This window comes from Argentina silus (genome assembly GCF_951799395.1).
Source record: "Argentina silus genome assembly, chromosome: 13".
NCBI lineage: Eukaryota > Metazoa > Chordata > Actinopteri > Argentiniformes > Argentinidae > Argentina > Argentina silus.
The window spans coordinates 14,918,558-14,941,323 of record NC_139667.1 but is presented as its reverse complement, the minus strand read 5'-3'; the positions used below and the strand labels follow the sequence as shown (position 1 = coordinate 14,941,323).

Sequence of the window (22,766 nt, the reverse complement as noted above, 5' to 3'; positions counted from 1 at the left end):
TAGCTCCATTCACTCTAGTCTAGTATCTTGCCAAGTTCGCTTGTGCCAACTCTCGCTAGTCTATCTGTTATCAATCTCGATATCGATTTACTTAGGCCTATACTTCAACACCCAAACAGTCTTTTTAAAGACTAACCCCACAAACAGTCTTTTTAAAGACTAACCCCACAAACAGTCTTAAAGATTATTCCCATCTCAGCCCTAGCCCAGTAATTTTTTTAACTGCTAGGCGTGCACTTAGCTAACTAGCTAGCAACTTTTTCACCGTGTTGCAACACAACTATACGACCCACGCGACTAAGACACACACACACTCACCCACTCACAAAGGACTACAATTGTTAAGTCTTAAAATAAAATCTGCATTGCCTGCAAAATCGTTATTGTGTACTGTTGTATTAAAGATCGTGCCTAAGTCCCGACTGATTAGCCCCCGATACTAGTCTCTCAACATAGCCACACACGCACACATCGTTACGTCATAGCCTAAACTTTATTGAAAACACAACTAATCCACATCCAAATTATTTCAAAACCAAACAAAAATGGAGAGATTTCTAGTGAGGACCAACAAGGCAACCGACGCACCACCAGCTGCAAAAAAAGCTTCGAAGGTACGATGAATGAAATACCGCAAATACCGCAATCGTGCACAAATCAAGGATGATTTGAGGCGATGTTTATCAGACATTGCGCCAAGAATTGAGGATCTTTGCAAGGCAAAGCAGGCTCAGGTCTCACATTAACATCGCCAACCTGCAAGCTTCTGTAAAAAATGCAGATGATATGCCTACTATTAGGCCTAGTAATAATAACAATAATAAAGCATAAATTCATATCAGAGGTCTGGTGCCAATTCCCAATTATAGCAGTAGCCTAGTAATGATAATAGGCCTACTGATGATGATGATAATGATAATAATAACAACAACAATAAGGCATGTAACCTCATATAATTATATAGCAATAGCCTAGTAATGATAATAGGCCTACCACTACTCATAATAATAATAATGCCTGCAAGCTCACATTAGAAGTCTGGTGCTACTGCCAATTATAACAATAGCCTAGTAATGATAATAGGCCTACCTACCGCTACTGATGATGATAATAATAATAATAATAATAATAATAATAATAATAATAATAGTGTGGGCCTAACAATAATAGCCTAGCCTAGGGCTATCTATCTATCTATCTATGCAAGGTGGTGTAGTGGGGGTGGCGCCGGGAAGGGGGGGGGGGGGGGGTGGCGCCGGGAGGAGGGGGGGCCCCAACTGCAATGAACCAGCTTTGGGGGGGCCCAGCTTGCAAAAGGTTGAGAACCCCTGCCTTAGATCACCAGCCTATCAGGCTTGTGGAAGAGAAGAGAGAAAACCTATTACTCAAATGAATACTGACTCTCGAGTGGGAATGGCACAGAGCTGGGCGTCATCATCGATGCGTGGTCCAAGTTAATCGGCATCAAACCTGGGTGTGTTAGCAAGAGATCATCACACAGTTATGAATGGCTTAGGCAGAATAAGGAGTGAAGCCTGTCAAGAAGCTAGATATTCAAAATGGTGGGAGTTGTTCTCAGGTCACCAGCACATCAGGCTTCTAGCAGAGTAAAGAGAGGACACTTATGGTTGAAATTAATACTGACCCCCCGCAGGCAAAGGGATGGGTCTCATCAGGGATGCCAGGTCCAGCAGCAGCGGTGCAGGGCCCTGGCTTGGAGCTGTGACAGCACTCACACAGGGGTAGAGGAGGGTGGGGTACTTACTACCACCTGGACGTGCTGTTAGTAGGGAAATATGATCACATCATCATTAGTAGGGAAATATGATCACATCATCATAATCATTATCCTCATCTTCGTCCTCATCATCATCATCATCACAGTCATGACTGGCTGATCCATTAGAAGGAGTTAAGGCTACATGAGGCTTGTAATATTTACTTGCTATCCTAGAGTTGACTGGGGTTGGAGGAGGAGGAGGGCTGGAGTCCCCTAGACCACCAGGCTTCACAGCTATCATAGGCACCATGTTCAGGGTGGCCGTCCTCGGAATAGCTGTTGTTGGTGGAGGAGCCAAAGGCGGAGGTGGTGGAAGGTTTCTCTGTGAAAAATAGAAACAAAGTCTGTCTTGGAGAAAACTCAGCTCAATGAGACTAACCTGAATAGGAAAAGGTTGAATAAATAAATACAACTGCTTTAGAAATTACAGTTAAAAGTGAATACCTCCCCCTCAGGCTTGCTGGTGTCCACCCATCTGTCCAGGGTCTTATCAAAGACATGCTGAGGAAGGATGAGAACAGTATACACCTTTGACTTTTTTCTACATTCAACCATACTTAACAGCACCCATGATACAAAATCCCTCCCTGGACAAATGCTTCCAAATGCAAAATGGACAAAAATGGATTTTGTGTATCAGTTCATTGAGATTTCCCTACAGGTTTATGATGAGCAGATTTCTTACAGGTTTATAGTCATCGTCCGGTAGGAACGCCTCCTTCTTTTTCTCCCTGAAGAGCCAGCTGTACCAGCTCTTCTTGGCCTGGGTCTCCAGCAGGGTCCCACTCCCTGGCTTGCTGCTCTCAGCCTCCGTGGGCCTAGCTGGCTGGCTAAGGGCCGCCTGTTGAGCTAGGCTCACAAAATCCACGTACCTGGTCCGCACGTCTGTGAAGAAGGAAAACCTCTGCTCAGAACAGCATGACGTGAAGCTCAGTTTCAATATACGACAAACAGTATTCATATTGTTGACCCTCGTTACCCCTTAAAGACACTACATTTGTTAGGAACTCAGCAACAGTGACCACTCATAAACAATCACCTTTTCTTCGGGCGTAAAATCCCGGACCAGGATTCACCTGAGGTGGTGGAGGTGGTGATGCAGGATAGGTCTGCAATAGACCAGCCGAGCAATCAAAATAGGACACACTCTGATCAATAACATGGCACTGCTTATCATTTGACAGCATTAATGTGATGGTCGAGAGATAAAGGATAATAAAGGATAAGGAAAGAGTGAGCTATACGTCTAGGGCTGGTTTCCCGAACATAGATTGAGCGAAATCCTAGACTGAAAAGCATCTTCAATGGAGATTCTCCATTATAAGTGTGATTTAGTCAGGGACTAGGCTTAATCTATGTTCTGGAAACCACCCCCTCGAGTGAGCTACACATTGCCTATTCTAATGAAGTTGTGATTCATGGGGTAGAGATGTGTATGGTGTCCTACACCAACGGAGGGAGCTCTGTGTGCTGAAATGTGGACCTCTGGGTGCAGCTGGATCTCAGTCCTGCTCATACCTCTGTGTATAATCTGGGCGGGGCACTTACTTTGGGAAGCCGTGAGCGCCTCTTTGGGACAGCGCCAAGCTGAAGAGGCTCAACCTGTCCACTTACAGCCATCCTAGGAGCGATCATGTGGCCACCTGGGGCAATCCCACCCATCTCCACATCCCACATATATGAGTAGTTCATGGGCTCCTCCTCAACCCTTTGGGGAGCTGCCAGTAGGACAGCCTCCTGGTCCCTCTGGGGAGCAGCCAGTAGGATAGCCTCCTCCTGGTCCCTCTGGGGAGTTGCCAGTAGGACGGCCTCCTCCTGGTCCCTTTGGGGAGCTGCCAGTAGGACAGCCTGCTCCTGGTCCCTCTGGGGAACTGCCAGTAGGAGGACAGTCTCATTTTCATCCCTCTGGGGAGCATCCAAAAGGAGGACAGCCTCCTGGTCCCTCTGGGGAGCATCCAAAAGGAGGACAACCTCCTGGTCCCTCTGGGGAGCTGCCACTAGGACAGCCTCCTCTTGGTCCCTCTGGGGAGCTACCAGTTGGACAGCCTCCTCCTGGTCCCTCTGTGGAGCATCCAAAAGGAAGACAGCCTCCTGGTCCCTCTGGGGAGCTGCCACTAGGAGGACAACCTCTTGGTCCCTCTGGGGAGCAGCCAGTAGGACAGCCTCCTCCTGGTCCTTCTGGGGAGTTGCCAGTAGGACAGCCTCCTCCTGGTCCCTCTGGTGAGCTGCAAGTAGGAGGACAGTCTCCTTCTCATCCCTCTGGGGAGCATCCAAAAGGAGGACAGCCTCCTGGTCCCTTTGTGGAGCATCCAAAAGGAGGACAGTCTCCTTCTCATCCCTCTGGGGAGCATCCAAAAGGAGGACAACCTCCTGGTCTCTCTGGGGAGCATCCAAAAGGAGGACAGCCTCCTGGTCCCTCTGGGGAGCTGCAAGTAGGAGGACAGCCTCCTTCTCATCCTTCTGGGGAGCATCCAAAAGGAGGACAGCCTCCTGGACCCTCTGGGGAGCTGCCACTAGGAGGACAACCTCCTGGTCCCTCTGGGGAGCAGCCAGTAGGACAGCCTCCTCCTGGTCCTTCTGGGGAGTTGCCAGTAGGACAGCCTCCTCCTGGTCCCTCTGGCGTGCTGCTAGTAGTACAGCCTCCTCCTGGTCTCTCTGGGGAGCTGTGTCAGGGACTCCAGGGGCTGTGACTGGGAGGGACTACAGTATGGCAGAGTAAAAGACAAGCACAATGAGTCCACAAAAATGAAACTCCTAGCTAGTAACAGGTTCATGACACATATTATACAAACGTCCAAAATATCCTGAACAGACACTCTATGCATTTTACTGTATCAATACAAATGTCATTATTCATCACCATCATATCACCACCACATTCATCATACTCATTGGGGTTAGTGTTCGGGTAACGTATGCTGTGTGAGACGCTACCTGGGCAATGGTATTCTGCCTGCAGAGCAGGCCTAGAAAATAGTGTGCCTGGATCGCCAGGCACCCCAAAGCCATCATCTCATCACTAGAACAGAGAAAGCACATCAGGTTGTTTAACAGGCCAGGGAGGAAGACATTCTTAAGAATTATTCGTTTTTGAGTTGCACCTAAACCCAATTACAATAGCAAATAGCAATATATCTATCTCTGTGAAGATGAGGTTAATGTTGTTGTGAAAAGCCCTTACTTTGTCAGAGGTCCAGGGAGGGGTGATGAGGCGGGTCCATGCGCCTGGACGCCTGTCTGTGGTGTAGGGCTCACTAATAGAGGAAGATAAACCAAATTAGACAACAAAGCCCTGTGGAACTGCAACGATAAAGCATCACCATGTCTACTGATCAGTAATAGGGGAGTGGCTAAAGGGGTCTTCCATCCTGACCAGCATCCCATTGACAGCCTGACTCCTAACCCCAACCTTTTACCAAACATTTAACTCTAACCCCAACTGTAACCAATTGAATTTCAACATGGGTTTGCTGGTCAGTCTTGTCCTTAGTTTTTCCCACTGTAATAGTGTAGACTAACCTTGCTCCCCTGATGTTGGTGGGCCGTGATGTTGACAAGGACCATAATAATGGTAATGGTTTATCGTCGGATTATAATTGTGGGTGACATTCATCGGTGTCACCCCATCCAACTGTCTCCAACAGCTCCTCCCTGTGAAAAAGGATAAGAGGAGAGGCTCTCTCAGTCAGTCTTCACTTCGATAAGGGAGCATCAATCCTTGAGTGTGTGTAAGAGTGTGTGTAAGTCTTACCTTCATGGTTGTCTTGTGTGTGATGGTGGGCTTCATGTGGCCCACCTTGGCCATCATTAGGATACCGTCCCCCCCGGTCCTTAGCAAAACAAATCAAGTCCACATTTTAGTAGAGTCTAAGATTCAGAGGATAATCTATGTTCTTAAAGCCTAAGTAACATCCAAAGAACCTGGCAAAGACCTATTGCTTGTTGAAATGTTGTCAGTTGAAAAAGCACTGAACCTTGGCATTTCACTATGAGACAGGAACTCTCAGGAACTGTTATTCAGTGTCTTTGAAGTTCAGGGGTCATTCTGAGACAAGTACAGTATAGTCTTATAGTCACTATAGTTTGAGTACTCACGGGAGTGGTATCCATGATGAGTCTATGGTCTTTCGAAGTTTTCTTATGTCTGGATAATGAGACAGAAACACAGTGATCTCTCATGTACTTGAACAGACATTTCTTTCTTCCTTTCTTTTTAAAACATGTTTTTTCTCTCTATATCAATATTGCATGTTCTGATATAGAAGTCCCAGATACCTAGCATACCCACAAGCTGACATCAAATGGTCGGCCCAGATGTGGCCCACTAATCTGCCCTATCAAAACTCCATCCTATAAATTATATAGCCTACATCTCTCGAGTCTGATTTAGTGAGACTAGTGCAATAGGCCTACTACATTGGGTTGAAGTTGATTTGTAGGTTAGGTTTAGTTTGTTAAGTTTACTTTCGAAGGCCTATTTACTCCAAGGCCAGGACTAGAGCCCGATTTACCTTGCGCAAACCGGCTCAGCTTGGGTTTCGGAAAGACGACCTCAGCGCAAACATCTGCAACACTGGCGAAATCGGTCTAGCATCTATGTTTTGTGCTTGCTTAATAAAAACGTCACAATGCATGTTTGCCCACTGGAATGCGTCACAATGGCTGGGCATTTTTTGGTGAATTTATTTAAAATCATAAAGCGGGGGCGCGGGTGGGCCTATATAGACTGCAAATATAAACGGACAATTCGAAATGACGATGTGGGTTATTGTAAATCATCTTTATAATAGTGTCAGACGCATGATTAATCTGTTTCTGTATAATCGTACAGAATCACCCATTTGAAACAATCGTTTCTTTAAACAGTCAATATTTCACATTTCTGAATGCAGATAGATAGGCTACCCAGTACCCACTAACTGACACCCAAACCTGCCCAATCAACAACCATGGCAACCATGGACCTAAACCTTTTGAGTGCGTGGCGTTGATTATTACGCTCGGGGTCAGTTTATGGAATATGATATCCTTCGGACGACCCTACCCTAAACCCTCACCCTAACCTTAACCCTATGGATTTGTGGATTTGTAGTTTGTTGGTTCACTTTCCGTAGGTTATTATTTACTCCAAGGCTGGAGGTGGACCATAATCTAACTCCCCTGGGCAAACGGGCTATTCAAATCCAGTCGTGTGCACACTGCAGCGGCGAGTGTTGAGGTGACACTCAAATGCCAAGGATAAGGCCCACTGAGCTCAGTGTGGAAATGTGCAAAATTGTCGAAGTCAGTGTCCTGGTGCTTGCTTTTATGTTTGGCCACTTGGAGTGCGTCACACTTGAGGGTTCATTTGGATACATTTTTTGGCGCAGGTTTATATTGGCGACCCGTCTAAACACATGTATAAATGATGGCTACATACAGTACAGGTTGTATTTGTGTCAGAAATAAATTATTTTTCTGTATAATTAGCCTATAACTCAAGAAAGGTGTGAGCTCACTCCCTCCTTGTCCTGTCTCTTTATACAGCTTTCAATATTCCACATTACTGATATACAGCAGAAGATAGATACCCTGTCACCCGAGTCCTAGGTGGTCAAATCTGCCCAATGAAAATGGCAATAGCCTAAGCCTATGCATAAAAAGACTGTCGCAATGTCCGCGTCTTCACAGGCAACTTGACCATTGGGCGAGAAAACGCAGAATCTGACGCATCATCATGGGAGCAAATTCACTCCTAATCAACCGTGCGGGAATACATGACTGTCGTCCTGTGTCGCGCCGTGCGCCAAGGTACTGCATCTGTGGTTAACCTTTTTGTTCAATAGGCCCATCAGATTTAGTTGCTGTTAAGTTAGTTTATACTTTAATTGATCACTCTATATAGCCATTTAATTATTGTTCTACTGGGGCTTCATGCCGATTTACCTTGGCTTGCTCAGATGCAGTCTCTCCAACCATGGTCGGGTAGGCTATAGGCCTATAAAGCGGTAGGCTATCCTATAAAGGCTTACCTTGTGACAAACTCAATGAAAAGCTGCCAAATAATGATAATAACATATGTACAATACACCTTGTTTTAAGGAGCGCACATTTAACGTCACAATCATGCATGTTTGACCGCTAGATTGTGTCATAATGTTTCGTTATTTTTCTGTTCACCTTTTGGTCAGAAATGGTGGTTTCACACCACGTAGCCTACAAATCTATACATTTAGATATACTGACGATTCTGTCTCTGTGTACTAAATTACTCTTGTTCCTTGGGTGTCTTTTAAATATATTGACAATGAATGGAGGCCTGAATGACAGGTTATTATGGAATGCTTTATTCAATACATAAATCTTGTGATAACCTGCAGAAGATATTCCTACCAGTAGGTGGAGCTCACACACTGTAACTGACATTCAGAGAACCAGTTCAGGCAAAACGTGCAAACATTTAGCAGGTTATACAGCAGATGCCCGGTTAAAATCCCTGAATATTAGGGGCAGGTACCAATCCACCCTGACATTAAAACACTGAAGGTGCATAGCTGCTTTCGCGGACAAAGATTTTTGGTAAAACAAATCCCAAGTGCCAGGTCAGATATAATGCCAGGTCAGATATAATCCAACTCAGCCCACCTCTCTGGAAACACTTAATTCGTCCTCTCTTAGCATACAGGTACTCCATCTCGATGAGTTCACCTACAACGATACAGAGAAAAGAAAAATCTAATTTAAGTGTACATAAGCGTTCAAGCACCCCATCCACCTGTACGTACGTGCCGTGTGTGTGTTCTCACATATCTGTGTTCTTGTCAGGTCAAGGCTCAACACCTCCGGATTCAGCTTGTTGAGAGGGTGCTGCAGTTGGCCACTGTAGCAGCCCAGAGACAGCCCTGGCCCCTCCACTGTGGCTGCGGCGCGGTCCTCATTCCACCTCACCAGGCCTTCCAGCAGGTAGCCCTGGAAGTACTCCGTCCTGGCACGAGTACCCTGAAAAACAATGAAATACAATGTGGAATGACGATGATATATCGACATTTACAAATTCTCATCACTGCCTGTATTGGGTTCACAAGTGAATTAATTATCCATTCCATATCTAATTTCAACCTTTCTATGTCCACCTTTCCCAGTATATTAACATTTTACCATTTCCCCTTGCAATACATCCCTCAGGAGCAAGCCATCTTGAACGTATCCTTTAAACAAGGATACTCAAACCAACAGCTTTAAAAACTGTCAAGGGCAGAACCCTAATGAGCCATGTGGAGCTCTGTGGTTAGAAATTAGGGTACCTGCACAGGGTTTTATTGCACCGGGTAATGATGGACAGTTGGCACAATCGTTTCTCAACATCGAATTTGATTTCTAAAAACGTTATTGGTGTCGAGCTGCCTTGTGTTACTGTACTTGAAGAATGACAAGACTTGCTCCGACAACGACGTGCTGCGATAAGAGATTTTACTCGGCCTGCCTCGAGGACGTAAAACAGATGATTAACAGCAGGCCAAGGCTCTCACGAATACCATAGAAAAGTCTTTCTCCATAGAGAAACAAAACAAGAGAGCATGAAAGAGCGCGAACATGCCAAGACTCTCACGAATACCACAGAAAAAGCCTGCAGACATCAAAATAGTCACACCCTCACTGCATGCTAGACACAGGCAAACGACTCATGCATGAAAATGTACGATCAACAAAAGAAAAGTTGTCCAATGCATTGCAATATATTTCAACAACATAATGCACAAACAATGGTAAGCATGAAGATAAGATATCTAATTTTAATTGGTATAGTTCTTGACATTTCAGCTGATCCTGTCCCACCTCTGTCGATATACCATCCTCTTTTGATTCCCTAGTGCCATTTATTTTTCAATAGTGCCGTTATGTCTCACACAGTTCCTGAAACTTTCACTGCACAGATTTTAAGCTAATAATGAATATTTTTGCTAAGAGTATGATTATATTGATTGTCAGATACTCGCAAGTCACGCAATAGTGCTGTAAGGTTATTTTTAGATGAATATTGTTTTTTGCCAGCCATTCCTGAACCTTAGACCAAAAGTCAGATACATGGGGGCAATACAAAACCAGATGTTCTATTGCTTCGATTTACTCACTACAAAATCTGCATAGTGGCGATTGTTCAATGCCCCATATGGTGAGCATTCTTTTAGTTGTAATGTAATTTTCAACATAATTTTAAATTGAAAATCTGCAGATTGACAATCTGCTTTCTGCTGTTCAGAGACAGGCTTGATCAATTCCTTCAAAAGAAGCCCACCTTAAATGTTTTTTTTTAACAAGCTCCTCTGTATGGTACATATGCATAAATCATCAGATACATCTTTCCGTGATTTGGAAAATAACGCTGGAAGAAATAAGTTTATGTTCAGTACAATTTCAGTTCAACAAGTGCTTTCTGTACGACAAAGAGCCTGTAGAAGTGTAAGACTCATAAGATTCGTAAGGAAAGACCACGTGGCCTAATGGATAAGGCGTCTGACTTCGAATCAGAAGATTGAGGGTTCGAGTCCCTTCGTGGTTGATGAGTGACACTGTTCCGTGACGCTGGTATGTGTTGGGATCTAATAAGAGCTGTCTGACCGGTCCTTTTTATGATGACTGATGTATCGATGATTCACTTACGTTAGACAAATGTATTTGTTGTCAGTCGCTTTGGATAAATGCGTCTGCTCAATGTCAACATTCTAAACGTAAGTCTCCTGCACCACAGCTTCTCTGATTAGCGCGCTTGAACACAAACAGTAATTAAGGGGAATGTTTGAGTTTTAGATAACCCTTAGATACCCAGTTGGTAACCCAGTTTTCCTTGCATGAAAATTAATCAGTGATTTGGAAATAAATCTAAATTTCAACACTCATATATCAATAGTTATGCAATGTTGCCTACATGCATGTCACGAAGGCGTTTTGAATGCAAAAAAGACTGAAACAAATGAATGAATTAATATTTACTCTGGCATCTCTGGACATCTTATGAGCATTTTGCATCCACAAAACTTTCAGAGGAGCAGAATTTCTGTGTACAGACTTGTGATTTCGGCAATTTTTCAGAACATACACTGGTGTAATTACAACAATCGACCATGAGAAGGTGCTAACCGTGTCTATTAGGGTCTTGTTCAAGACAGTAGTTTCCTTTTGTGAACTGATCGTGTAGACATTTTACCAGATGTTTAACACCAAATGTTGCATACAGGCAGCAATGTCTTTAAAGGGTTAAAGATGGAAGAAAATACATTTGTAAACTTCCATTTTCAGCTCTTGCCTGATACTGCCCATGTAAAAGGATCACTTACCAGATATCGTCTGTAATGTATAACTTTTCCCAAGGTTATTTCCTTGTTGATTAATTTATCTTGAGGTAAAAACGTCCATTTGAAACTCTGGTAATCTCAATTTACTTTTTCAATTCTATCTATTATAAAACTAGTTTATTTTTTTCTGAGCAAGTGAGCACAGAGCAGAGACAGTCTACAACGTCCAACAGTTTAGTTCAAGGTGACTTCATAAAATCAAATATCATTTTCAGCCACACAGGCAGATATCTAAACTAACTGCTCAGGAACATTTTGGCATGTTCCCACAACCTTTATTCCTCTTGAGCTTTACGAAAATAAGCTGAGGCAATTTTAAGTAACTTGCTTTGCAAGTAGCTTTGGTATGGAGTTAAGTTGAATTGGTGTTCTCTGAAGCCCAGTGAGAAGCAATTGACTCGAACAACGGCTTTGCACACATGGATTGCACACATGTGAGGCACCTTGGTGAGTTTCAATGAGAAGGTGGGACATTTTGAGTGTGGTGGGGTGGACGAGGGGGCAACCCTCTCCAATCCGGCAGGAACCCCTCTGTTGCTCTACACACTGTACCCACTCTAGCTCTGGCTCAGCACCACCGCGATCACAGGCCCCTCTGCTGAACTGACTGGTGCTGCCCTGGTAGAGAGCAGAGAGGACTAAGGCACAGGGAAAGGACAGGCAGACGGGCATTCAACAAGGACAGGGCCCAGCAGAGGAAATGCAGACAGGCAGACCGGCATTCAACAAGGAGAGGGCCTAACAGAGCAGGAGGCTGCAGAGAGACTTAAAAGTAATTAAATTGTACACCTTTTTAATTCCCTATTGCTTAAACCCATTCACTTAATTCAGCATTTGCCTTTTGTGACAGTTTATTTCCAGACACTGAGTCTTGTTTCTTTCCAGACGATCACCCTCCAGCCCCTCACTCAGCTCCACTCACTGCTGCCGCTGCCCTCGCAGAGGGACTCCCCTGGTCTGAGTCGGAGGAGGAGGAGGAGGAGGGCCGTGGAACTGGGCGTTTGTTGCCACTCTCTGTGGCAAGCTCAAGTGGAAGGGCTTTGGCCACAGCCAGTACTAAGGGAAGTAACTATATGGCCTCTGGGAAGCCCCCTGACCAGGTCCAGAGAGTTGAGGAGAAGGAACACCGAGGCACCTGAACCTGGGCGGGCGTTGTCACCTGATATTATATTGAAGGGGCCTCAAGAAAGTGCCTCACGCCTCAAAGCTGGCTTGTGTAATCCGTTCTCTTGATTATTTCACAGGAAAAGTCATTCATGTCATCAACATTGTTTTGTCCTTTTGAATTCATAATGAATAGTAATTCAAGTTCACTCCTCTACAGAGGTTAGAGTAGCTTAAGTTACTGTTGGCAGACAGGACACTGCTGCATAGTAGGCTAATAAGCATGGTGTATGGTGTTTGTATCTAGTAATATCCATTGTGTAACTAAGCTATATACTTAGCTATAGATGTTGCTGCCAAACCAAAGATAGAAACAGTGTAATCAATTATAATGGACATCCTGTTTGACTGGAATTGGTGAATCGTTGACAGAAAATGCATCTACAATACAGTGCACTTCATAGAGCTGATTCACTGTCCTCCAAGTCAACTCTATTGTACAGCATTTGATTCTGTGATTCATTATGAGTAATCACCACTACTGTACAAGTCCACTCTTGTCTGATCCTGCCTGCTGCTCTTGCTTACTTGCTTACACACACACACACACACACACACACACACACACACACAGTGTTGGAGCAGATAACCCAGGGTTAAAGTGTAACTACAGTAATTAGTTAACAGCATTGGTGTTGTTGTTCCAGGAGTATGGGAGTTCTGGGAATTTCCTGGGATGTCCTGTCCACCCAGTCATGTGACTACTCAAGAGAACATACCATAATGAGCCTGTCATTCAAGATCAAACCAGTCGTCTCTTAAACAGACCAGCCCCTTCAAACCAGTCATCAGACCAGCCACCTCAATCATCCTCTCTTAAACAGACCACTCTGTCATCTTCTCTTCTACAGACCAGCCCTCGAGTCACAGTAATTAACACCCAGTTTGCACTTTAGTTTATCAAGATGACTTTTCTGTATTGTACATTGGGTGTATCACCTGCCTCTCCAACCATAAAAACACCTGTTCATTTGAAAAAGCTTTTCTACTTCCTTCACATGTACAAGCACCTTCAAACTCCACCCATTCACACTGGCCTTCCCCTACTTCTTGGTTGTCTATTTTACTTTTATTATTGTTTGTCTGTACAGCTTCCTTGGGTCCTTAGAAAGGTGCTCTAAATGCAATGTATTATTATTTATCAAGAATGGCAGTTAATGCATCTATGAATTCAGTTCAGCAGGGTTGGGGTCAGTTCCATTTCAATTCAGGAAGTAAATTGTAAATAAATAAATAAATAAAAACAAAATTCAATGATTGCAAATAGGGCATTTTGTTTTCAATAATTACAAAATGCTAATCTCTTCCTGAATTGTCTGAATAGAAATGGAATTGACCCCAACTCATGAGGAGTCATGTCAGTCAGTAGTTGTAATCGTCTGTATGGTGACCACTAGAGGGCGTATGTTCCTGCCAGAGGGACATGATTACAAATAGAAACGGTTGCTATGTTGCTTTTGCTTTCTTTTGAGATCTACCTGCAGTGAGGAGTCATGTGGTTCTCAAAAGAAAGAAAAGCAAAATGCATGATGCAGCATGCAGGGACATTCTCACCTGCAGTGTATTTGGGTTGGGAGCAATTGCATGTTACATTTTTTAAATTCTACTTCAATCACCAATCAATTACAATCATTTCGTTTTCTTTTCTTTCATGCATTCGTGTAATAAACATCATGGCTGTATGTAACTCTGTAATGTACTGTCCTATATGTGTCACGCACTGAAATCCAGGATTGATGTGGGTCTAGGGGTAAAAATCCCCACTGGAGAGGCCGTTTCCCTTGACTGTCCTGCTGTGGAAATCCCCCACCCAGCGCCCTGGCTCCTCCCCCTGTAAGGAGAACTTAATGCTGGCGTTTGTCAAACTCTGAACGACAACCAACACTCACATCCGTGCTGTCAACAATCAACAATGGATCTTCATCGAACGAGTATCTTAAACCAAATGGATTATAGCGGCGAGGGTCGGGATGCTAAAGAGGGTAAAGTGCAATCCACCGAAGAACGGTTGGACAGCGGCCTCGACTCCCTGAAGGAGGAGGAATACGTGGTGGTGACCGAAGAACTCCAACAGCTCCGTTTGGAATGTCCGCCACAGCAGCAGAGGCAGGAGTGCAGCAACGAACCTTGGAAGACGCAAGTTTCAGAGGACGGAGACACGTAAGTTGAGCAAGAAAACAAAATATAACCATTGTTGAAAAGGGATACAAATATTTTAACTAGAAACGGCACCTTTTTTTTTTAAATTAAGTATCGTGTTCTTTATAATAAAGGCCTACTTCTCTCGTTTAACGAATGACTATATTGTGCAAGTGTGTTTTTTCCACCAATGCATTTGTATGCAAAGTGAACGATGCAAAGTATTCTGGCGTAGTTGTGATCACGAGTGATTGTGGTCATTGTGGGACTTTACGTAAACAAAAGACTATTATGAGAACGGAATGTACTATGGCCTAGGGTCAAGTAGGCGGCGCTAGAACCGCAGCTCAGCTGGGAAAGTCCCCGGCTGCGTGCCAGGAATCCGACTCGCTGTAAAGGCGCCAGTGCGTCAAGCCGCCACTAGTAGAAAAATAGAAACATTTTTTTTTACCCCATATCACTTCCATGTTTGTTTTAACCCCATCGCTGCTCTAGTCATGTGTTAACCCCTTCACTGCCGTAGTTATGTATGCGAGTTCTGAGCAGTGAAGTCATTTTATATTCTCTCTCTCTCTCTTCCAGACTCCTCCACCTTGCGATCATCCATGAAGCCAAGGACTGTGCCATGAGGCTGATCGAGCTGTCGCGCAATGAGGCTTTTCTCAACCTGCACAACTACCAGAGACAGGTAACGGATGCATGCAAAGCCTGCATAAATGCAACATAGATTTAGATCTAGAAAAGTGTGTGTCTGTCAGTCAGAGGAATGAAGAGACCTAACCTCCACCCTCCTCTCACCCCCCCCCCCAGACCCCGCTCCACCTGGCAGTGATAACAGATCAGGCTGAGCTGGTGGAGAGGCTGCTGAAGGCCGGTAGTGACCCTACGCCCGTGGACGATCGGGGGAACACAGCCCTCCACATCGCCTGCAGTAGAGGCTCCCTCGCCTGCTTCAGTGTCCTCACCCAGGCCTGTCCCTCCCACCTGCTCCCTGACATCATGGCCACACCCAACTACAGTGGTAAGAATGAGATGCACACTGGGCGTGCTCAGAAGGCTTCTCCAGTGCCTCCTCCGTCTTTATTCTAGCCCAGCATTAGCATACCTGTTCCAATAAGCTCACAATCAAACCATTGATAAGCGAAAACAGGTGTGCTAGTGCTGGGTTAGAACAAAGATGTGCACGCCGGAGAGGCCCTGGGACCCAGGTTGAGTGTGTTTTCTATGACTGGTGTCTGGTTGTGTCTAGTGTGGTCTGACCAGTTCCCTCCCTCTGCAGGTCAGCACTGTCTCCACCTGGCCTCCACCCACGGTTTCCTTTCATTGGTCGAGAGCCTGGTTGCCCTGGGAGCTGACATCAATGCGCAGGTAGGCAGCCAGTAATGCTTCTACGACACATCCCCACTCACCTGCATACCTGTACATGCATTCTACTGGAGACATCCGCATTCCTCACTACTTTTTTGCTGTGATCAGGGTTGTGTTTTCCATTCCAAGCTCAGGATGCTAAAGGTCTCTACCTCCTCTTGTCTCTCTTCTCTCAGGAGCAATGTAACGGGCGCAGCCCTCTGCACCTGGCGGTGGACCTCCAGAACCTTCCGCTGGTGCGTCTGCTGCTCAGCCTGGGCGCCGACGCCAACAGCCTGACATACGGAGGTCACACGCCCTACCACCTGACCTACGGGCGCCAGAACGCCACCATACAGAAGGTACTGCACGACCTGACCGACCGGAGCCTCAGAGAGCTGCCTGACAGCGAGACAGACGATGATTACGATGATGAAGATGATAACGATGAGGGCCAGTCAAGTGATGAAGAGGTGAGTGGACACGGCTGGTGTGTGTGTGTGTGTGTGTGTGTGTGTGTGTGTGTGTGTGTGTGTGTGTGTGTGTGTGTGTGTGTGTGTGTGTGATAGCTCTACTATGTGATGTGTCTAGTTATGAAAACTTTTTGATGTCATGTGATTAAATGCTTGGATGATGGTAACTATGGCCCTAATGCTCCTCTTCTGTCCTGCAGCAGGTGGAGTACGATGACATCACGTGGAACGGTCAGAAGTAGGAAGTAGGAAGTAGATGATGTGGGGACTTCCTGTGAACGGCAGTACAGAGATGATGTCCTGTCAGCAGGTAGTTGCTATGGTACCAAGGCATGCCCAACGGTGGGGCAACCCTCACCCAGGCCGGGGTGGGGAGGGAAGAATGGCAGAGGACTGGCACCGCTTGGGCACCCGCCCACAGACTGGCAGGTAGCCCACCTGAGAGTGATGGACAGTGCTGTGAACCAATGAGAGCAGTGTGTGCTCGAGACAGATAGCCAATAAAGACACTGATACTGATGAACTTGGTCTTGGCTCGATGAGAGACTCATCATCAATATGCAAACATCAATGACAGATGTAATGATAACACCATGTATCTTATTCATGTATCATATTGTAAATGGTTGTGTATACAAAGATTTATTTTTATTATGACTGTAAATGTGTAAAGGTGACTCGACAACGTAAATGTTGAGTAAGCAACACACACTCCATTAAATTAAAACAGATATATTTAACTTTGCCTTGATCTCTGGTATTTAGTTTATCAAAGGGGGGAGGGAGACTGTCAGGAAAGACAGGAGTTACTGGAACATACAGTATGACATGCACTCACACTATCCATAACACTATCCATGCAGGGCAGAAGAAAGTCTGTATGAAGTGAGGCCCGCACACTGGACTAAAATGGGTGTCCATTTTAGTTTGTAAATAAAGGTACATGGGAGTATTTGAGGGTGTGGGTCCAGCTTCATTTCCAGGTTCAACTTACACCAGTTATGTCTATAAATGGCCTCATATAACCGTTTATGTTATCCTGCGAATAAGGAACTCTAGAGCGACTTCCTTCCTATCAGACTACAGAGTTCCTCATTAGCCCTGGTAGAGGCCCAGACATTGATCATATGACTATACTGGAAGTTCCCAGGAGGGCGGGGCTAAAACAGGGAAAGGAGAAAACATTCCATGGCCAGTCAGAGCTTCCCGGATTCCAGATGTGAGGAATATCAGAACTCCTTAATGAGTCAGAGGAAGGGATTCTCCACTTGAATTCTGTGTGATGATAAAGAAAAACTTGACAAAAGAATGTGTGTGTGTGTGTGTGTAAGAGCAAACAGACGGAAAACACAGAGAGCAAGGCAGTGCGGTTTTCTTCGATGTGAGAACAGAACCAGCTTGAAAGCTCAGGGGAGTGTAGCTACTGTACAACCTGTTCTATCATGATGAGTAATAATCTGCCATGGGGTTTTACTGTTCAGTAACACAGCCCCTAGGAAGAGAACCCTGGTGGCTGTAGCCCCCAGAAAGAGAAACCTTTAACTCTGCAGGCAAATTATGTAGTCATAGCAGGATCTCTAGGCCCTCTCTCTGTGGGGAACAAGTCAATCATGAACCACCAAGGGACAGCCAGGCCATTCAGAGTCCCGGGGGAGGGGAATAGTACACAGGACTCATATGATTCAGCAGGACAGGAGAAATGAAAAGGCCTGCGGATGGAAACTCGGCAGCCTAAGAGAGGAGTAGACCGCTAATCTACATCGAGACGCTCAGAGAATACCCTTTACCCAGGAGGCTAGAGGGTGTGTGTGTGTGTGTGTGTGTGGGGGGGGGGGGGGTTTCAAAGTCCCATTTGTCAACATAATCCAAACATTCTGCTCTTGCAACAGTTTAAATAAAATGATCTTGTAGGCTGCACTCCTTTGTATAACAGAATTTTACAGATTTCTCAAGTTCATAAATTCCAAATGTTCTCATAAATGACTCAATTGAGGCCTTTATCCAAAGCGACTTACAACAAATACATTTGTCTACAAGTGAATCATCTATCCATCAGTAATCATTAGAAAAAGTAATCTATACTAGGACCAGGGGCTATTGGCAGTCACAATGCTAGAAGAAGGAATAATTACTTTTTTTTTTAAATTTACAGTAGAGAAACTTGTACAGGCGGGTAGTAGGGATGAAAAGGTCTTTAGGAGGGACAGTTAAGATGTAGCCTGAAGAGATGGGTCTTCAATCTACGGGGGAAGGTAGGTAGTGACACCGCAGTCCTGACAGCAGTGGGAAGCTCGTTTCACCAGCGGGGCGCCAGGACAGTGAAAAGCCATGATCAAGTAGCGAGACTGCTGCATCCAGGTGGCCAGCCGAGGTGGATGAGCAGAGTGATCGGGTAGGGGTTTGGGGGCTAAACATTGCTTACGAGTAGGGAGGGGCTGTTCCCTTTGCCGCCCAGTAGGCAAGCACCAGGGTCTTGAATCTGATGCGAGCCGCTACGGAGAGCCAGTGAAGGGTGTGAAGGGGAGGGGTGATATGGGAGAATTTGGGGAGATTGAACACCAGACGGGCGGCAGCATTCTGGATGAGCTGCAGAGGCCTGATGGCGGAGGCGGGGAGCCCAGCCAAGAGTGCGTTGCAGTAGTCAAGGTGAGAAATCACAAGTGTCTAGACCAAGAGTTGTGCTGCTTCTCTGGTGAGGAATGGACGTATCCTTCTGATGTTGTAGAGGAAGAATCTACAGGAGCGTGCTGTCGCTGTGATGTTCGCCGCACAGGATAAGTGGTTGTAAAGGTTCATGGGAGGAGGTCACAGTAGAGTTCTCTACTTTCCCCGGGAGGAAGAGCAGCTCAGTCTTGTTAAGGTTGAGCTTGAGGTGGTGGGCTGACATCCAAGCGGAAAATGTCAATGTGTCCACATTTTAACACTCACCAGACAGAAAGACAACCTTCTATTTGAATTTCTCAAAAACATCTTTAATTGAACAGCGTTAATATACAGCAAAGAATCATAACTGAGTTGAGGGCTTTCATGGTGAGGGGGCATGGTAGTGCTCTCTGGGCTGGGGGGGTTCCCCTTTCTGTGCCTCAGGCCTGGACCAATAACATGTAGCGACACAGTCGACAGCTCAGTCTCTCTCTGACAGGGACACCAGGTGGACATCAATCTCAGTCTCTGACAGAATCCTGGAGAAGGGGGAGGGAGTGGGGAGAGAGACGGGAGGCAAGGGAGAGGAGAGAGCAAGGAGGAAAGGGAGATTAGTTAAGAGGGAGAGAGATGCATACAACATGAGCCTCAGTGAGCTGATGACGCATCTGAGGCTCTAATCATCTTCCCCTCTGAGGCGGCAGCAACACTGTGAGGTTCTAAGGTGCAGTCTGTGTGATATCTGTGTCCTGTTCTAGACTACTTCACTCTGTATTAAGCTCTGACAGTTTGTGGACAAACTGTGAGGTGAACGAACCCAACTGTGCTGGCTCCAATACTATCCTTTCACTACCCTTTCCAGCACTGTTACAGCAACTGTGGTTGGATGCGTAACCAGGCAAGCCCAGTAGAGCTCAGCTATGAAATTTAAACGAGGATTAACTGACCTGAACATGGGGTCATCTGTCGTGATGACACCTATCTCCAACTCGGAGGGCTTGAAGTCGATGGACAACACTGTCGACAGACAGGTGATCGCCGTCTACAGGGGGAGGAGAGAAGAGGAAGAGGAGGAGGAGGAGACTAAGGTTAATACGCCATAGTGAAGCTCAATGAGGATCAGCTGATTTAGTAAGAATAGTGGAGAACTTTATTCGACTAGAATAGAGCAGAATCCAATAGAATAAAGGAACTCTATTGTTTATCTGAAAATGGTCTTCGGCTTCACCCCAATGACAACACAGGATCCTACCACAGATTAAACATGGAACAATAAAACACATTTCATACAGTGGGTTATTGTAGTTTCACATACATATGTACAGGGTATCTTACCTCAATAGTTTGAGCGAAGGTCCAGTCTAGTTTCTTCTTGACCTTCTTCTCCAGGAAGCTGGTGGCCTCCGTCTGCTTGACGCCGGCGGCGGTGGCCTTGAAGCCGCAGTAGTAACCTGCCGGGTCACACTTGTACACCTGGGGGCCGCACTCCTCGTCCACGCCGATCACTATCATACCTGCAACACAGAAAACACACTCTTAATGTAAAAAACAATTCAACTTTTATTTATATAGCACATTTCATACACAGACTTACATACAAAGTAAATAAAAACTGAAAAAATTAAAAGTACACTCGCGCCACTGCACAATCTATTTACCAACGTTTCAGCTGCAAGGAGAGCATCTCACAGATCAGATTAATAACAATCCACTGTGCTCTCCTGACCAATGACAACGATGTAAGAATGCGTCATGTGGTTAGGGAACTGTCTCTGATTATTGGCCATTAAAAAAACCGACGGAAGTAGATAATTAGAATGCACTGGAGAACAGATGAAGCCCTGGTTGGAAGCCCTGGTACTCACAGCAGAAAATAACCCAAAAGCCTGCACACTGATGCTTTGTTCACAATCATGGTACATGAAGCATCAGTGTGCAGACTGTTTTGTTCCATGTGCTCAGCCCGGAGGGATGTGTGTATGACAGCTGTACTAGATATGATACTCACAGCAACCCCACACACATGTAAGACTCACGTTTCTCCCTAGGTTTTTTCAACAGCGTGGTGCTGGATTGCATTCCAAAAGCCTGACTCTCGTTGATTCATGTCAAAATGCAAAAAAAATAACGCTAAAAACACTGAGTTCACTGAGGAACATCGTAACGCTGTCGTTTTTTAACAATCTATGTTGTTGGCGATCAAAGATAGTTACTCTATCTTTCCTAAATATATAGTTTAATTTGCCTTGAAATGTTTACATAGTGGCACCAAGTTCACAGCGTGGCGCAGCGCCAATGTTACAGTCTTTGGGGAGAGCCCTGTGACACCTGTACTAGATATGATACTCACAGCATCCCAGAGGCCTCATCTCAGCGTTCTGTGTGTACACCTGAGAGATGTCAGCGATCCTCTTACACAGCATATCCACGGGGATCTCATAGCCATACTTGTATTTCCAGTTAGCGGCTTCATATCTGGCTCTCTGCACCTGGGACTTACTGTCAGCTGCACACACACGCACAGACACGCACGCACGCACGCACACACAAGCACACAAATCAGACAGGAGTATATGAGTTAATGGATGAACAAGCTCATCTTCAGTGTGTAGTGTAGTGTCCATCTTCAGTCTGTAGTGTGTTGCGTTGTCATGTATTGAGAAAGTCACTGGCTGGTTCTTACCAGTCATTCCAGACATGACACAGCCGATGTTCTCTGTGATTCTGAACAGGTGAGAGACTGTGGAGGCATCAAGAAGCTTGTCCTGCACAGGAGATCAAGAAGGAGATATGATTACATAGAGAACTGACTTCTGCCAAGGGCAACTAGTCATTTGTATGTAGTCACACATATGTCAAGGTAATCAAAGGTTCTATATATATATGTCAGGCTAAGCAAATACCAAAGGAGTTGTTTTTAAGAGCTACAGTTACACTCACAGGAACTTTCTTCTGTGTGACGACCACTGCACAGTCCTTGCCCCTGACAGCTACTGACGTAAGGCCTCCCTGGTTGATGGCCTTGAATGCATACTCTAGAAAAAGAAGAAACAATGTCAATGACACATTAATTTAACACAAGAAAGCTGTTTAACAAGCAACACAACAACTGTGACAAATAATTAACCAATTAGTTAGCTTGTTCAAAGAATGAAAAGCTTCAACTTCAAAGCTTTCACTACCGTTATTCCCCTCCCACCCAAAAAAAAGAACAGCTCAATCCATGACTTACAGCCTTCAGCACTGCAGTGCACTGTCAGTGTCTGACAACTAGCTAACGTTAATGCTAACTGGTTAGCATAGTCCATGCAGCTCTAGTTGGAAGACTAAAATAGCAGGCAAATATTTGCAAACGTTTTGCTACGTACTTGTATAGTTTCATATCTGAGCGCCGCAGCGAAATCGCTTCGGCTAGCTGGCTAACTTTTGTGACGAAACAACAATAAACGAGTTAGCTTGCTCGCTAATGCTAGCTCCCGGTGATGACTGGGCAAGTTGCTGGTCTTTCATAGACCGTTGCATTGTCCCACACTTACCGACTTGGTAGAGTCTCCCCTCCGGAGAGAAGATAGTGATGTGTCGGTCAAACCCTGCGCTCGATCCCCGGGACATAGTTTTTGGTAGTTAGGGTAGTAAATTCGTATAAAAGTTGTAAACTGGCAAGACTGTGGAAGAAAACATGCAGACTATGATGACCCCGGAACTGGGTTTGATCTGTGTCCGGGTCAATGGCAGGCGGGGCCTTTGCCTTCAATGACTAGTGATGAGAGAATCAGAGCCAGGTTTCAGAAGCACAACATTCAGAATCACCCATAAAAATATTAAATATGTATTACTACCCAAACCATGTTGACTTATAGAAGTAAGTTGGGGGGGGGGGGGGGGGGG

General features: G+C 45.3%; 2 protein-coding genes across 3 annotated transcripts; one reads left to right on the top strand and one right to left on the bottom strand.

Moving 5' to 3' along the window:
- Window positions 1-14,129: 14,129 nt before the first annotated feature.
- Window positions 14,130-16,975, top strand: nfkbiab (nuclear factor of kappa light polypeptide gene enhancer in B-cells inhibitor, alpha b). Of its 2 annotated transcripts, none has more exons than XM_083682979.1 (6): window positions 14,130-14,436; window positions 14,998-15,103; window positions 15,226-15,436; window positions 15,695-15,783; window positions 15,960-16,235; window positions 16,439-16,975. In XM_083682979.1, the coding sequence occupies exons 1-6, from the start codon at window positions 14,189-14,191 to the stop codon at window positions 16,475-16,477; spliced, it is 969 nt and encodes a 322-aa protein (XP_083539105.1). In that variant the 5' UTR covers window positions 14,130-14,188; the 3' UTR covers window positions 16,478-16,975. The 2 variants fall into 2 exon arrangements, with proteins under 2 accessions (XP_083539105.1, XP_083539104.1); XM_083682978.1 differs by having other exon boundaries at window positions 14,133-14,436; window positions 16,436-16,975.
- Window positions 16,976-19,180: 2,205 nt separating this feature from the next.
- On the bottom strand, window positions 19,181-22,573 carry psma6a (proteasome 20S subunit alpha 6a). Its single transcript, XM_083683101.1, has 7 exons — window positions 22,415-22,573; window positions 21,819-21,913; window positions 21,562-21,643; window positions 21,229-21,384; window positions 20,214-20,392; window positions 19,826-19,920; window positions 19,181-19,417 (listed from the first exon to the last, which is right to left on the bottom strand). The coding sequence occupies exons 1-7, from the start codon at window positions 22,488-22,490 to the stop codon at window positions 19,360-19,362; spliced, it is 741 nt and encodes a 246-aa protein (XP_083539227.1). The 5' UTR covers window positions 22,491-22,573; the 3' UTR covers window positions 19,181-19,359.
- Window positions 22,574-22,766: the final 193 nt, after the last annotated feature.

Coding starts and splice junctions, on each gene's coding strand:
- nfkbiab (XM_083682978.1), top strand. CDS start 14,189: ATGGATCTTCATCGAACGAGTATCTTAAACCAAATGGATTATAGCGGC. Junction 15,104..15,225: donor TGCACAACTACCAGAGACAG/GTAACGGATGCA, acceptor CCCCCCCCCCAG/ACCCCGCTCCACCTGGCAGT. Junction 15,437..15,694: donor GGCCACACCCAACTACAGTG/GTAAGAATGAGA, acceptor CTCCCTCTGCAG/GTCAGCACTGTCTCCACCTG.
- psma6a (XM_083683101.1), bottom strand. CDS start 22,490: ATGTCCCGGGGATCGAGCGCAGGGTTTGACCGACACATCACTATCTTC. Junction 21,385..21,561: donor TGTCATGTCTGGAATGACTG/GTAAGAACCAGC, acceptor GTGTGTGTGCAG/CTGACAGTAAGTCCCAGGTG. Junction 19,921..20,213: donor CCTTCGCTCAAACTATTGAG/GTAAGATACCCT, acceptor CTCCCCCTGTAG/ACGGCGATCACCTGTCTGTC.